Source organism: Dendropsophus ebraccatus, chromosome 11, assembly GCF_027789765.1.
Source record: "Dendropsophus ebraccatus isolate aDenEbr1 chromosome 11, aDenEbr1.pat, whole genome shotgun sequence".
In the NCBI taxonomy this organism is placed as follows: domain Eukaryota; kingdom Metazoa; phylum Chordata; class Amphibia; order Anura; family Hylidae; genus Dendropsophus; species Dendropsophus ebraccatus.
In genome coordinates this window covers 22,479,389-22,497,094 of record NC_091464.1, presented here as the reverse complement: position 1 = coordinate 22,497,094, position 17,706 = coordinate 22,479,389, and the positions used below count along the sequence as shown (strand labels likewise).

General features: G+C 47.9%; 1 protein-coding gene across 1 annotated transcript in view; it reads right to left on the bottom strand.

Annotated features, from left to right (window-relative positions):
• Positions 1 to 14,280, bottom strand: part of LRIG2 (leucine rich repeats and immunoglobulin like domains 2) — a 62,740-nt gene extending 48,460 nt beyond the window's left edge. The window contains exon 1 of the mRNA XM_069944709.1: positions 13,959 to 14,280. Within this exon, the coding sequence (XP_069800810.1) occupies positions 13,959 to 14,137 (179 nt within the window). The 5' untranslated portion in view covers positions 14,138 to 14,280. The remainder of the gene's footprint in view (positions 1 to 13,958) is intronic.
• Positions 14,281 to 17,706: the final 3,426 nt, after the last annotated feature.

Genomic DNA, 17,706 nt, shown 5'->3' with positions numbered 1-17,706 from the left:
GATCTCCCCGTGTGTCTCACACACACACAGAGCTGCACAGATCTCCCCGTGTGTCACACACACACAGAGCTGCACAGATCTCCCCGTGTGTCACACACACACAGAGCTGCACAGATCTCCCCGTGTGTCACACACACACACAGAGCTGCACAGATCTCCCCGTGTGTCACACACACACAGAGCTGCACAGATCTCCCCGTGTGTCACACACACACACACAGCTGCACAGATCTCCCCGTGTGTCACACACACACACAGCTGCACAGATCTCCCCGTGTGTCACACACACACACACAGCTGCACAGATCTCCCCGTGTGTCACACACACACACAGACACACACACACACACACAGCTGCACAGATCTCCCCGTGTGTCACACACAGAGCTGCACAGATCTCCCCGTGTGTCACACACACACACACACACACACAGAGCTGCACAGATCTCCCCGTGTGTCACACACACACACACAGAGCTGCACAGATCTCCCCGTGTGTCACACACACACAGAGCTGCACAGATCTCTCTCTCTCTATATATATATATATATATATATATATATATATATATTTATATATATATTATATATATTTATATATATATTATATATATATATATATATATATATATATATATATATATATTATATATATATATATATCATATATATGTCTCTCTATATATATCTATCTCTCTCTCTATATAATATATTATATATATATATATATATATATCTATATATATAGCCATTCTATCACTTGTCACTTCTTCCTCTCTACTTGGATTGTTTACACATTACTTACTTACGAGGAGCACCCCAAAGGCAAATCATAGTCCTCAGTGAACGGTGGCATACAATATACAAGCCTCTAATAGAGAGTAGTGCCGGTGACTCCTACTTTTGCACATTCTATCACTTGTATATGACATTTTTGCCCCCTATGCCACCTCCCAAACTATATACACAAAAAATGGGATCCTGAAATTCTACCTCACAGTACCAAACCTTCAGAAGTTCCCACACCAGCACTGAGTAGTCTGCAGAGGCTTTCCCAAGCTCCTAAAGTGCAGCAAGCTGCTCAACTGTATGGCTGGAAGCTCAGCCACAAGCAGGGTCAGGTATAGGAGGGGGGAAAAGGTGTTACACCCCTTAGCACTACAGGAAAGACTGATTTCTTCTGGCAGCGCACTTAAATACATTGTATAGCATGGTGCTGCAGGAAGAAATCAGTCGCCGGTGCGTGCCTGCATAGACCTTTTTCTAATAGGACCCTTACTGTCCCGCTTCGCAACAGCTATAGAGCGGCAGGATCCCAATCCCTACATTAGGGGGTCTGAACATGAATGAATCCTGAAACTCAGTGCAACACTTATATCAAAGAAAGCACTTACAACAACAACAAAAAAGTTGAAAGTGTCCAGAACCCTTAGGGTGCGTTCACACGTACAACATTTGCAGCAGATTTGCTTTAAATCTGCGCCATCAAATCTGCTGCAGATCCTGTATGTGTGAACGCACCCTTAGGGTACAAACACATGTACCGAATCCGCAGTGGATTTTGCAGCGATCCCTTGCCGGTCGTTTTGAATGAGTTTACACCACACTGGTATACAAGGGGCTTGTATGTCTAACTTTCCATGAGTACACTGGTGTAAATCTACGTTGGCTGGGGGCTGGTGTAGATGTCACTATGCTGTGCAGGGGTCAGCTGTCGCACAGTCAGACCTATGAAGAGGCAGGCATCTCTTAATGAATCTGTCGAAACAAATGTTAGTAGTAATAAATTCCCCTAAAGCGTCCATGCATTACATAGCCAGTCCGTTAAAATGGGCACCATGCAGTGCTTTATGTTCTCTGTGGTAAAACTTAAAGGGAATGTGTAGATCCAGAAAAGGACCTATTTTTTAAATAGGGATAAAAGACAGATTTCATGATGGATAAATAAGCCAAATCCTCGTCAAAATAAAGCTTCTTCCATCCGACCAAGAAAGCCTGAGACTAGAGATGAGAGAACCTGGCGCACACTGGGGTCTGCTGAGGGGGCTCGAGGATCACTCATCTCTGACTAATAACTGGCTGATGTAATAAAGCAATTCACACTGAAAACCTGAAAGCTTTCTAGGCACAAACAGAAGCAGGCCTATAGTCAGACACTATATCACATATGTCAAGTACAGCTCCGGCTACTCTCCAAGCCCAGCATACTGCTAGACTAAACACATTCAGGAAGACAATACAGGAAGGAGGGACATCAGAACTGATCTCAATCCAGTCAGTGTTTGCAGTATCTCAGAAAGAAAGAATTTTTTATTCACTTTTTTTAGGTAAAAATGGAAATGTCCCTAACATCTGTGGTTGTCATCTCTCTGCATTTAGATAGCTTGTCAAAGGCGTCTAGGGAGGCAAAAGTGAGTCTAATGGTGCGTTTACACCGACAGATTTATCTGACAGATCTTTGAAGCCAAAACCAGGAAATAAACAGGTATCAGGGATCCCTATAAACAGGGATCAGGTCATAAAGAAAAGACTGGGATCTATCCTCTTTTTAAATCCTGGCTTTGGCTTCCAAAATCTGTTAGATTAATCTTTCTGTGTAAAAGCACCCTAAGGGTGGTATTACACGGAACAATTATCTTTCAAATCCGAACGATTTGACGATTTTTTGATCGATAATCGCCCCGTCTAATACTACCCTTAGACTCACTTGTGCCTCTCTAGACGCTTAGTGTAATAGCAGACAACGATTAAACGACCAAAGACAAATCGTTGGTCGTTTTAATAGAATTTGGACCTATTTTTATGGCTGATCATTCTCATGTCATAAGACGTTGATCGGTCGTTCGCAGTAGCGGCGAACACAGTGGCGACGACAGGACGAACGCAATAACGATCATCATGCCATATAATTGTGAGAACGATTTCAGGTCTTTCGCCATAGCGGTTCATTTATGGTTAATCGTTGGTCGTCAAAGATCGCTTTGTGTAATAGTACCCTAAGATGCGTAACAAATCTGCCATACCACACAGACGCCGCTAGGATTCTGAAATGATTAGTGACATAATTCTGCCCCATGCCGCGAGCTGTATTACACAGCCAGATTAAAAAAGCAAGCAAGTGCTGATCTGCCAGATCGACGCTTGTTTACACAGCCTATTAAACAGCCCAATTATCTTGTAGTGATGTCAGTGCAGCCCTTGTTATACATAATTATACTTACCTGTCTACGCTCCTGGCTCACTGCAGCTGCTGTTGAAGCTCTGGGTAGTGACAGGCCGCTCAGCCAATGACTGGTGGGGCAGCAGACTGCATTCAGTTCATGTGATGGCTTTGAGTCTTCCTTGTACTGACTTTATATAGTGTTCTTTTCATTTGCTCCAATAGGTGCACTCCAGTCATACAATACAGGGTGTAATGCAGCCATTTTGGGAGCCCAGCTATGTAATGGACTGTATACCAGACTCAGGACTAAAAGCGGTATCACAAGCAAGGCAGCCAATGTGCTAAGAAAAAGTTGCAATGCACATGATATAACTCTGGATAGCACTATATAGCAAAGAAAGTTACATTTTAACCAAAAGAACTTAGAAAATCCCATAACCCAGAAGATTGTATGAGAATCGTAGATATCTGATCGATGAGAATACAGGAGTATCCCGTGTGACAGAAGAAACAGACATGACTGATCCCTCTATGTCACATGAGGCAACAGTAATGGAGCAGCTTTCGATTCATAAATCATAAGACAGACTAGACAAGTTATACAACCCTGATAACACTAAGGAAAATGCTAGTTATGCAATGGTCCAAAGGCTTATATGGCCTATTATAGAACTCCACAGAATGAGACAGAGGATCCTCTAGGATCACATAAATATTATACAAGGATTCCTTCGCCAGGACAGACACTTTTTTTGCACTTAACCTCTTAAGGACATATGACGTACCGGTACGTCATATGTCCGCACTTGCACTTCAAAGCGGGGCCGCGCGGCGGCCCCGCTTTGAAGTGCCGCGATCCCAGGTGCCGCGAGTAGCCCGGGACCGCTGCTATTAGCGGGCACGGTCTGATCGCCGTGCCCGCTAATTAGCTAATCGGAGGCAGCTGTCAAAGTTGACAGCTGCCTCCGATTACCGGAGGCAACGTTTCCCTGGTGTCTAGTGGGGGAGATCGCTCCTCCGGGACCTTGTCCCGGAGGAGCGATCTCCGTTACTGATGCTGGCCGGGGACGCGTCCAAGATGGCGCCGTCCTCGGCTCGGCACTCGTTCGTTTTCGGCTGCAGCAGCCGAAAGCAAACGAGTGCCGATCTCATGGATCTCTGCAGCATATCTATGCTGCAGAGATCTCAATGAGAGATCACAGTGTATATACTAGAAGTCCCCCAGGGGGGCTTCTAGTATAAGTGTAAAAAAATAAAATAAAGTGTTGTTAATAGTAAAAAGCCCCCTCCCCTAATAAAAGTCTGAATCACCCCCCTTTTCCCAGGTTTTAAATATAAGTAAACAAATAAATAAATAAATAAACATGTTTGGTATCGCCGCGTGCGTAATCGCCCGAACTATTAATTAATCACATTCCTGATCTCGTACGGTAAACTGCGTCAGCGCAAAAAAATCCCAAAGTGCAAAATTGCGCATTTTTGGTCGCATCAAATCCAGAAAAAATGTAATAAAAAGCGATCAAAAAGACGTATATGGGCAATCAAGGTAGCGATAGAAAGATCACATCATGGCGCAAAAAATGACACCTCGCACAGCCCCATAGACCAAAGGATAAAAGCGCTATAAGCCTGGGAATGGAGCGATTTTAAGGAACGTATATTGGTTAACAACGGTTTGAATTTTTTACAGGCCATCAGATACAATATAAGTTATACATGTTATATATCGTTTTAATCGTAACAACTTGAGGAACATGCATAACAAGTCAGTTTTACCCCAGGGCGAATGGCGTAAAAACACATTTCCCCCAAATAAAAGAAATGCGTTTTTTTTTTCAATTTCACCACACTTTGAATTTTTTTCTGGTTTCGCAGTGTACTTTATGCAAAAATTCAGCCTGTAATTGCAAAGTACAATTAGTGACGCAAAAAATAAGGGGTCATGTGGGTTTCTAGGTGGAAAAATGCAAGTGCTATGACCTTTTAAACACAAGGAGGAAAAACCGAAAACGTAAAAACGAAAATGGGCCATGTCCTTAAAGGGTTAATTTAGAAAAATATGGACGTTTTCTTCCAGAAACAGCGCCACTCTTGTCCTTTGTTTATTTTTGCACTCAGTTCAATTTAACTGAATGGAGCTTAAAGGGGTTATCCAGCCCTAAAAAACATGGCCACTTTCTTCCATAGACAGCACTGCTCGTCTCCAGCTTGGGTGGAGTTTTGCTGCTCAGTTCCATTGAAGTGAATAAAGCTTTAAAGGGTTATCCAGCGCTACAAAAACATGGCCACTTTTCCCCCTACTGTTGTCTCCAGTTCAGGTGTGGTTTACAATTAAGCTCCATTTACTTCAATGGAACGGAGTTTCAAAACCCCACCCAAACTGGAGACAACAGTAGGGGGAAAGTGGCCATGATTTTGTAGCGCTGGATAACCCCTTTAATTGCGAACCGCACCTGAACTGGAGACAAGAGTCGTGTTGTCTCTCAAAGAAAGTGGCCATGTTTTTGTAGCACTGGATAACCCCTTTAATTGTAACCCCACACACAACCTGAGGGCAGGATGATGCTGGATATCCCCTTTAATGACTCGTGTGTATGGCCCCAGCATTAGGTGGAAATCCCACTACACCAATCAGTATGGAAGAATTTTAGATCAAGCATTTAGATGCATCAAGTTAAAGTGGTCAGCGTTGGTGACACTGGCACCAACATACCCTGCTATATAAATCATAGGGAGAATACAATGCCTTAAGGAGGTAGCATACAGCAGCACATGGCGTACCTATGTCATGGACATGTAAATGGACCATTGTCCACCATACACTGACTATGCACACAGAAGAAGAAGAAAAAAAAACTTCCAAAGCTTCTGATCAAGGCTTTTCACACAATTATTTAGGGCTCCTAACAAAACCACAATCCAAGAAACATAAGGGTTAATGGTCCTGTCTTAAACTCATATACCGGTCTTGTATGTAGAGATTTCATGCACATGCCTATACACATCTTTAACAGGTGTGTTATCTATATATATAAAAAAAAAAATGCAATATAAATAGAGCTCCAGCTTTGTCTCACTCCTCTGGCGTGTTTATGTAGGTGTGAATTACTCACAGGCTGACAATTTACTCGCTTAATACCTAACGGGTTATTCAATGCACTGAGCCCCCAACATGTAGACTCCTGAGACTATAAGAAAAGTGAATCACCGTACTAACACCACACCATACGCTTCAGAGGACAACATACATAAAGAGGTAGATCAAAGCACACTCCATTATTGGGAAACATAGGTTGCGATTAGAATTGTATGTAGCATGGACAACTCTCCACAAACTGACCCATTTTGACTCCAGGGTGGTGGTACAAGATACAGTACAGCAAATGACCAACAGAGGATAGATTAGTGATGCAGACGGCTGCCATTCACTTCCTTCCCAGCCGTATCTCCATAACAGAATTTCAACAATTTAAGTCTTTCAGCCTTATTTCCATGTTCTGTGCACGGTGCGTATATACTGACAGTGTGCAATAAAACTGTGTTCCCAGCATCATGTATCATTACACCAGGAGCTCTGAAACAGTATAAAGGAGAAGTTCTGTGTTGGCCTTTTTTTTCTCTCTCTCTCTCTCCAAAAAAGAGCCAGGGAAAATAGGTGGCTAAACATAACATGCACCTACCGCCGCGGCTCCAGTGCTGGGGTCCACTGTTCTCCAATCGTGTCCCTGGTTCCCGGCCGCTTCCTGGTCTGAGCGGGGACCTGGGTCATGATGTGTCAGGCACGCTCTACCAGTCCTTGGCTGAGGCTTGACCCCACTATGGCCGCTGACTGGCTGAGCAGGCCTGACACGTTGCGACCTGGGTCCAGGACCAGGAAGCAGTCATGAGATCGGGAACCAGAGTGGAAGACAGCGGACCCCAGTGCTGGACACGGGGGTGCATGATGTTATGTTCTGCCACCTCTTTCCTGGCTCTAATGGGGGCAAGGCTGACACCAAACTTCTGCTTTACATCTTCGCAGCACTGCATTGACACAGCAGCGCAGCTTTAGGGTAGCTTCACACGTACCGTATCGCTGCGTTTTTATTGCTGCGTTTTTTACAAGCGCATTTTGATTTTCACATGATTTTCATGTGAAAATCAAAACGAGCATGTAAAAATCGCACCAAAAACGCAGTGTTACGGTACATGTGAAGCTACCCTTAGATTAGCTTCATACATACTGGATCCACAACGAATTTCATGCTGCGAGTTTGCAGCAAAATCAGTTATGGATCCTGGTAGTGTGAAGCTGAATGGGTCACATACCCGCAGCGGAATTTTCATTTCGCTGCCAGCATATGACCCGACCCCTTTAACCCTGCGCATCCCGCCGCCCGGAGCATACATTACCTGCTTGGCGCTGCGGCTGTGTGAGGCTCCCGGCTCCCCTCGCTCCTCATCTGCCAATCAGTGCACGGCAGCTCAAACAGAGGCGGCGCCGAGCAGGTAATGTATGCTCTGGGATGGACGCTGCAGGCAGGGGGATGCAGGGGGTTAAAGGAGCCGGCTTATATATCCACAGTGGAATGAATATTCTGCTGTGGATATGTAACCCCCATAGACCTTTACACTACCAGGATCCGCAGTGCATTCGGTACGTGTGAAGGTACCCTTTAACAGATGATCACAATGATACCGGGAACTCCAAACTCCATTCCGTTGCACAGCTGGACAATACACAGTATGTGGGAATAACATGGATGGAAGGTGGAATAGCTGTAGCTTCTACACTATTTAAAAGTTTAACACATTACAGGTAACCCAAAAGGGTTTCTTCATTCTTCATGGACTCCAGTCCTCATACAGCATGGGAGAAGAGAAATCCAATTTACTGCATCTTTAAGTACCAAACTAGGGCGCGTCCTTGAGGAGTCAACTAACCTTTTCCAAAATAGCATTTGGAAGGGCTGTCAAAATCAAGATAACTCCCTCAAAACAGAGCCGACAGCTGACACATGGCCGCTGAGCCAAAATAGTTAAATTTTTTATATCAAAGTTCTTCAGGGACCTCAATTCCCTCAATTATGTACATAGAAAGAAAAGCAGTCAGACTTGTGGGGGGAGAGATTAGCTGCGGCACCCACAGACATGACGCCTTTCAGCCGCCAATTATCTCCATTTCAGTTTGGGATCCGTAGCCGCCATTATCCCAATAAATCACAGTGTGATATCGCGGCTGATAGGCAGGTCATGTGATCAGTATCTCCCACCGAGAGAAAACATGAGCCGTCTTGCTCACACTTACACAGAGCAGTGAGTTGGCATGTATTAGAGTACTCCAGCAAAAATCTTCAAATCAACTGGTTTCAGAAAGTTATATAGATTTTTAATTTACTTCTATCCAGTCTCCTAGTACTTATCAGCTGCTGTATGTCCTGCAGGAAATGTTTTCTTTCCAGCATGACACAGTGCTTTCTGCTGCCACTTCTGTCCAAGTCAGGAACTGCCCAGAGCAGCAGCAAATCCCCATAGAAAACCTCTCCTGCTCTGGACAGTTCCTGTCTTAGACTGAGGTGGCAGCAGAGAGCACTGTGTCAGACTGGAAAGAATACATCACTTTTTGCAGGACATACAGCAGCTGATAAGTATGGGAAGACTCGAGATTTTTGAAGAGAAGTAGAATACAAATCTATATAACTTTCTGACACCGGTTGATTTGAAAGAAAAAGATTTCTGCTGGATAACACCTTTAAGTGAGAATGTATACTTGCTCCCTACTTGGATCTAGCTTCACAGCAGAACAGAAAGTAGAGGCAGGCTAAAATGCTTCACAGAACAGTAATGTGACCACATCTGATCCCTGTAATGGCCACAACACGGCCTGCAGCAGTTATACTGACCATTCCTCATCCCCACATACAGCCAGCGTCCACAGCAACCAGTCCCAAACACACCGCAAACCTCTAAAGGGGTTGTAGGGAATGACACTGGGCTGGTGGAGGAGGTGGGATTCTCTGCCCCCTGGCAGGACATGAGGGGAGCTGGAGTTCTGTAACAGCTGGAGAGCCAAAGGATGGGGGTCACTGATCATCACTAATCCCCAGATCCACCGCTAGAAACCTGGCCAAACTCTCGTCCATAGGGACATCTGACCACAAGGACTAAAAACATAAGGTTAGATGGAGTGGTCACATGACATCACCCTGACACCTCCCCTGAGCCAACGGGAACAGAGCGTTGTCGCCGAGGCGTCCATTCACATTAGGCGGTATTCTTATACAAAGGATAATAACATCCCAAGTAGCCAGTATTACAACACAGACACCTACGTATACCCCAATACACCAGTATACAGCCCCGTGCGCCCCCCCACCCGTGTATACAGCCGCCCCGTGCGCCCCCCACCCGTGTATACAGCCGCTCCGTGCGTCCCCCCCATGTATACAGCCGCTCCGTGCGTCCCCCCATGTATACAGCAGCTCCGTGCGTCCCCCAGTGTATACAGCCGCTCCGTGCGTCCCCCAGTGTGTATGTGTGTATATATATATGTATATATATATACACACAGTGGTACCTTGGTTTAAGAGTAACTTGGTTTAAGAGCGTTTTGGTTTAAGAGCTCACAGTTTTTCAAAATTGTGACTTGGTTTAAGAGCATTGTTTTGGTTTAAGAGCTCCCTGCACTGGGCGGGAGGGCGAATGGGGGAGGGGCTTGGCATGCACAGTGGGGTCTACAGCACTGTACTCTGACCCAGGAAGTCTCCCTCACCTTCCAAATCATAGCAGATCCACTTCAGGCTGGGGCTTGCATCAGGGGACAGGACTGTGGAGGTAATCTCTTCATAGCTGTAACCCCTCTCTCTCCGGACAGAGAGTGCTGCATGTATGTGCCCACATCTGCCCTGCTCATTCCTTCATGCTCCCTGCAGTCTCTGTCAGCTCTGATTGGTCCATGCTGAAAATACACCCTTCCCCATTGCTGTCATGTGACCACACAGACCTCTGACAGCAGCCCTCCTTCTCTATTCGAGCCTGTTGTACTACGCTCCTGCATTATGGGCATCTGCAGTTCCATTCTGTATCTACAAATTGCAGCTGTCTTTCAGGTTTCTGCACTTACTCTATAATATATTATACACCACATGCTGATTCCATACTGTACAGTAACTTATAATATAACATATATAAGTAACTTATATATATACACATATACACACACAGCCGCGGGTATCCTGTATACAGCCCCGGGGTGTCCCCCTACATATACGGCAGCCCCGGGGTGTCCCCCTACATATACGGCAGCCCCGGGGTGTCCCCCTACATATACGGCAGCCCCGGGGTGTCCCCCTACATATACGGCAGCCCCGGGGTGTCCCCCTACATATACGGCAGCCCCGGGGTGTCCCCCTACATATACGGCAGCCCCGGGGTGTCCCCCTACATATACGGCAGCCCCGGGGTGTCCCCTATATATATACGGCAGCCACGGGTGTCCCCTATATATACGGCAGCCCCTGGTATCCCCCATATATACGGCAGCCCCCGGTGTCACGTATATATACAGCAGCCCCCGGTGTCCCGTATATATACAGCAGCCCCGGGTGTCCCGTATATATACAGCAGCCCCGGGTGTCCCGTATATATACAGCAGCCCCGGGTGTCCCGTATATATACAGCAGCCCCGGGTGTCCCGTATATATACAGCAGCCCCGGGTGTCCCGTATATATACAGCAGCCCCGGGTGTCCCGTATATATACAGCAGCCCCGGGTGTCCCGTATATATACAGCAGCCCCGGGTGTCCCGTATATATACAGCAGCCCCGGGTGTCCCGTATATATACAGCAGCCCCGGGTGTCCCGTATATATACAGCAGCCCCGGGTGTCCCGTATATATACAGCAGCCCCGGGTGTCCCGTATATATACAGCAGCCCCGGGTGTCCCGTATATATACAGCAGCCCCGGGTGTCCCGTATATATACAGCAGCCCCGGGTGTCCCGTATATATACAGCAGCCCCGGGTGTCCCGTATATATACAGCAGCCCCGGGTGTCCCGTATATATACAGCAGCCCCGGGTGTCCCGTATATATACAGCAGCCCCGGGTGTCCCGTATATATACAGCAGCCCCGGGTGTCCCGTATATATACAGCAGCCCCGGGTGTCCCGTATATATACAGCAGCCCCGGGTGTCCCGTATATATACAGCAGCCCCGGGTGTCCCGTATATATACAGCAGCCCCGGGTGTCCCGTATATATACAGCAGCCCCGGGTGTCCCGTATATATACAGCAGCCCCGGGTGTCCCGTATATATACAGCAGCCCCGGGTGTCCCGTATATATACAGCAGCCCCGGGTGTCCCGTATATATACAGCAGCCCCGGGTGTCCCGTATATATACAGCAGCCCCGGGTGTCCCGTATATATACAGCAGCCCCGGGTGTCCCGTATATATACAGCAGCCCCGGGTGTCCCGTATATATACAGCAGCCCCGGGTGTCCCGTATATATACAGCAGCCCCGGGTGTCCCGTATATATACAGCAGCCCCGGGTGTCCCGTATATATACAGCAGCCCCGGGTGTCCCGTATATATACAGCAGCCCCGGGTGTCCCGTATATATACAGCAGCCCCGGGTGTCCCGTATATATACAGCAGCCCCGGGTGTCCCGTATATATACAGCAGCCCCGGGTGTCCCGTATATATACAGCAGCCCCGGGTGTCCCGTATATATACAGCAGCCCCGGGTGTCCCGTATATATACAGCAGCCCCGGGTGTCCCGTATATATACAGCAGCCCCGGGTGTCCCGTATATATACAGCAGCCCCGGGTGTCCCGTATATATACAGCAGCCCCGGGTGTCCCGTATATATACAGCAGCCCCGGGTGTCCCGTATATATACAGCAGCCCCGGGTGTCCCGTATATATACAGCAGCCCCGGGTGTCCCGTATATATACAGCAGCCCCGGGTGTCCCGTATATATACAGCAGCCCCGGGTGTCCCGTATATATACAGCAGCCCCGGGTGTCCCGTATATATACAGCAGCCCCGGGTGTCCCGTATATATACAGCAGCCCCGGGTGTCCCGTATATATACAGCAGCCCCGGGTGTCCCGTATATATACAGCAGCCCCGGGTGTCCCGTATATATACAGCAGCCCCGGGTGTCCCCTATATATATACAGCAGCCCCTGGTATACCCCATGTATACAGCAGCCCCTGGTATCCCCCATGTATACAGCAACCCCCCGGTGTCCCGTATATATACAGCAGCCCCTGGTATCCCCCATGTATACAGCAGCCCCCGGTGTCCCGTATATATACAGCAGCCCCTGGTATCCCCCATGTATACAGCAGCCCCCGGTGTCCCGTATATATACAGCAGCCCCTGGTGTCCCCCATGTATACAGCAGCCCCCGGTGTCCCGTATATAAACAGCAGCCCCTGGTATCCCCCATGTATACAGCAGCCCCCGGTGTCCCGTATATATACAGCAGCCCCTGGTATCCCCCATGTATACAGCAGCTCCCAGTGTCCCGTATATATACAGCAGCCCCCGGTGTCCCGTATATATACAGCAGCCCCTGGTATCCCCCATGTATACAGCAGCCCCCGGTGTCCCGTATATATACAGCAGCCCCGGGTATCCCCCATGTATACAGCAGCCCCCGGTGTCCCGTATATATACAGCAGCCCCTGGTATCCCCCATGTATACAGCAGCCCCCGGTGTCCCGTATATATACAGCAGCCCCTGGTATCCCCCATGTATACAGCAGCCCCCGGTGTCCCGTATATACAGCAGCCCCTGGTATCCCCCATGTATACAGCAGCCCCCGGTGTCCCGTATATATACAGCAGCCCCTGGTATCCCCCATGTATACAGCAGCCCCCGGTGTCCCGTATATATACAGCAGCCCCTGGTATCCCCCATGTATACAGCAGCTCCCAGTGTCCCGTATATATACAGCAGCCCCCGGTGTCCCGTATATATACAGCAGCCCCTGGTATCCCCCATGTATACAGCAGCCCCCGGTGTCCCGTATATATACAGCAGCCCCTGGTATCCCCCATGTATACAGCAGCCCCCGGTGTCCCGTATATATACAGCAGCCCCTGGTATCCCCCATGTATACAGCAGCCCCCGGTGTCCCGTATATATACAGCAGCCCCGGGTATCCTCCATGTATACAGCAGCCCCGGGTGTCCCGTATATATACAGCAGCCCCCGGTGTCCCGTATATATACAGCAGCCCCGGGTGTCCCGTATATATACAGCAGCCCCGGGTGTCCCGTATATATACAGCAGCCCCCGGTGTCCCGTATATATACAGCAGCCCCGGGTGTCCCGTATATATACAGCAGCCCCGGGTGTCCCGTATATATACAGCAGCCCCCGGTGTCCCGTATATATACAGCAGCCCCCGGTGTCCCGTATATATACAGCAGCCCCCGGTGTCCCGTATATATACAGCAGCCCCCGGTGTCCCCCATGTATACAGCAGCCCCGGGTATCCCCCATGTATACAGCAGCCCCTGGTATCCCCCATGTATACAGCAGCCCCTGGTGTCCCCCTATATATACAGCAGCCCCGGTGTCCCCCATGTATACAGCAGCCCCTGGTATCCCCCATGTATACAGCAGCCCCCGGTGTCCCGTATATATATATAGCAGCCCCCGGTGTCCCGTATATATACAGCAGCCCCTGGTGTCCCCCTATATATACAGCAGCCCCGGTGTCCCCCATGGATACAGCAGCCCCCGGTGTCCCGTATATATACAGCAGCCCCCGGTGTCCCGTATACTCACAGGCTGGTGATGCCCTCGGGCAGTGGCGCTGCGGGCAGCCTCCCCAGCCTCCTCCGGCTGCAGTCCAGCATTCTGCCCTCACACACACAGGGAGCCGGACAGGAAGCGTCCGAGGCCGCAGCCGCCACCGTCAGCAGCAGCAGGAGAATGGCCGGGCACTGCCACACAGGACGCGGCATCTTCTCCCCTCCCGGGGCCTCCGCCTCCCCTCACAGCCGCGCACTCAGGCCGGATAACAAGCGGGAAACGGAGACGGGATCCTGCGGCCCAGTACAAGCCAGTTCGCCCAGTCTACCCGTAGTACCGCCTGCTGCTCCACAGACCAGCTCCTTCCGTCACGCCGTACTGTGCGCGGTGACGTCACTGACGCCATATTGTTCGGACGCCATATTGTTTAAGGGCAAGTGACGTGATGTGACATTAGACGGGCTGCACAGAACAGCGGAGGTCGTCAGTAATACACAAATTATGGAGTGGTCCATAGCAAACAACAAGAGTCTAGCTTTCATTTTGGTGAATAAAATATCTTTTTACATAAAGTTTTATAACTATATTAAAAATGTGAAACTGTCCCTTTTTAAATTGTCAACAGAAAGGAGCAACAGAGCCCCTCTGCTGCCACCAGTGGCTGTGTCGGGAACTGCAGTGCTGCCCTAGTCCCTGCACATATCTCTGCTGAATACAGCGCTAGTGACTCCCCTCCAAAAGTCAGAAAAAAATACCAATAAAAACTACAAGTCCCACAAATACAAACTCCATAGGGAATAGAAATATATATGTATACAAAGTAAAACCTTGGATTATGAGCATAATTCTTTCCGGGAATGGTGCTTATAATCAGGCATAGCTAGGATTTACAGGGCCCTATGGCAAAAAATTGTAAGCCCCCTCCCCTACGCACAACACAAAGTACTGCGCATATATATATTCTGTATATATATATATATATAGAGAGAGAGAGAGAGAGAGTATAGAGGGTTCCCTGGGCCCCCCACCTGCACGGGCCCCATAGCAGCTGCCTACCCTGCCTCTATGGTAGCTACACCACTGCTTATAATCCAAATTACTCACATAGCGAAGCAAATTTTCCCTTAAAGGGGTAGTGCGGCGGTAAAGAATTATTGACAGAATAACACACATTACAAAGTTATACAACTTTGTAATGTATGTTATGTCTGTGAATGGCCCCCTTCCCCGTGTCCCAACACCCCCACCCGTGTACCCGGAAGTGTGGTGCACTATACATACCTGTCACATGCCGACTCGTCTCCGATCTTCAGTCTGCGATGTCGTCTTCGGGCGGCCCGGCCGAACCCTTCCGAGCGTCCTGAGTGCCGGCCGCCCTCTTCCGCGTCATCAGCTGCTCAGCCGCGATTGGCTGAGCCAAACTGTGCTCAGCCAATCACAGCTGAGCATCTGATGACGATGACGATTCGTTCCACAACCAAAAATAATTTCATATAAATATCACCAGCAGGATTTCCCATTAAGATTTACTTGTTACTTACAAGTAAGAGATTGCAGGGGGTCCGACCTCTGTGCCCTCTGGTGATCTCCAGATTGGCCCCCGGCATTTTTGTTTTGAATGGAGGCGTGGGTGGGCACACTTTCATTGAAAACAAAGGAGGAGGTTGCACCCCCTGCGATCTCTTACTTGTCCCCTATAGGTTTTTATGGGCCATATAGCTGCTGTAAAGCATACCTGTAAATGCTGTAATGTTGCCGGTAATCCTAACATCATGTGGCTATAGGGGAAGAAATGGAATGGGGGGGGCTGCTTGATCACAGTCGAAACGCATTCCGAAAGGTACCACGTGTACAGATTGAACAGTGATGATAGTCTCGCTCGTTTGGTAGTTTTTATGCAAGCAATATAGTCTTGGAATATAAAGAAATATTTATTCTTTTGTATGGATCTGCATGCTGAGATATATAAGAAACAGTTCTGGTGTTTATAACACCGCTCACCGCTACTGCAGGGGTGGCAGGCCTTGCAGACATTCAGGTTCCTCTGTGGTCTGAAAGGTACTGGTATCCGAGCTGTGTGTGCGGCTGTGTTGTATGGTGGTGCTCCTGAGACGAGAATGACAGCCTACTCAGCCGATCACTGACTGAGTGAGACGGGACAGAACAGCAGCCAGTAATTAGCTGAGAAAGCTGTCATTCTCAAAACAAGAGTGACAGCCATCTCAGCCAATCACTGGCCATGGTGCTGTCCTGTCTCAGCCAGTGATTGGCTGAATGGGATTTTGGCAGCGGCTGGGACACCAGAGAAGAAGGACACCAGGGGAGCGCGGACAGGTAAGTATAGATGAGCAAATTTGTTAACCTCCACTAAAACAGCTAAATGCCCACAATCGTTTAGCTGTTTTAGTGTGGTTTGTTTAAAGTTCGGTTCGGACGAACCCGAACTTTATGTTGAAGTTTGGTTAACCTGCAGAACTGAACTTCTTAAAAGTTCCCTTATCTCTAGTATTTATGTATGTATGTATGTGTGCGTGTGTGTTTTATGTATTATGTATTAAGGGAGAGGTGCGGCGGATTATAAAATCCTGCAGCTGGCAGGGTGAAAATTAATTGCAAGTATTAACTTACCTCTTCCCGTACCCGCAGAGACCCCCGCCGGGCTTCAGGATCTCCGGAGCTGACACGTCCTGACCCAGCTGATGGACTGGCTGCTTAGCCAGTCATTGACTTGGGCAGGACGCTGCTCCAGTCACTGATTGATTGAGTAGCAAGTCCATCAGCCGGGACAGGCCTTTTCCTCCCGAGTTGTGAAGTAAATGCCTTCCGGCAGGGGTTCCGGGGCCGGTCCTGCCAATCACCGTGGGCACCGGAAGAGGTAAGTTCCTACTCCTGATGAAATTTTCCCCTCCCCTGCCAACTGCCAGATTTTATAATTCGCAGGACTTCTCCTTTAAATGTCTACATAAAGCATTATCAGTTAAAGGCCTACATCATGGGTGTCAAACTCAGGCCCTCCGGCTGTTACAAGACTACAATTCCCATCATGCCTGGACAGCCAAAGCTAAAGCTTTGGCTGTCCAGGCATGATGGGAATTGTAGTTTTTCAACAGCTGGAGGGCCTGAGCTTGATATGGTCTACATAAAGTATAGAATATAAGTTAAAATCTGTATCCTTTTGGAAAAAGGACAAAACCCACACTTTCTCTAAAACCCATCTAATTGCTATAAGGTAGGTCGAGCGCTAAAGATTACACTGTTTACAAGCATAAGGATCCTCATCTAATCCGAGACAGAACCAACAGCAGAGCTATCAGGATACACACTGATCCTGTCCTGTGCTTTGGCTTTTATAAGGAAGGAAAAAAAAATATATAAAAATTAATAATAAAAAAAATAAAGAAAAAGAAGACAAGCATTGTGAGCTCCAGATGGACAGCAATCCGTGGGGACTGGTGTCAGGAATATGGAGCTCATTAATTTTAGATTTCCAATTCACAGCAGCTAACGATAAGCAGGTTTTAGTGATACGTTTGGGAGAAGCGATAAGAGCTGTGTGGTATATGGTTATACTGCACTGATATAGGAGAATAATCCCTGATACTAGATTCTGTTTCACCAAACAAAAACTACTTTGCTTCTTAAAGGATGTATTAGGAGTAAATGGTTTTGTGTGGATTTATCCTCTTAAGACTAAAAGCTTGCTGAACCTTAAAAATAAATAGTTTATTGACTGCAACTGAACTTGCATATAAACTATAAACTATACTTTATGATTACGCCG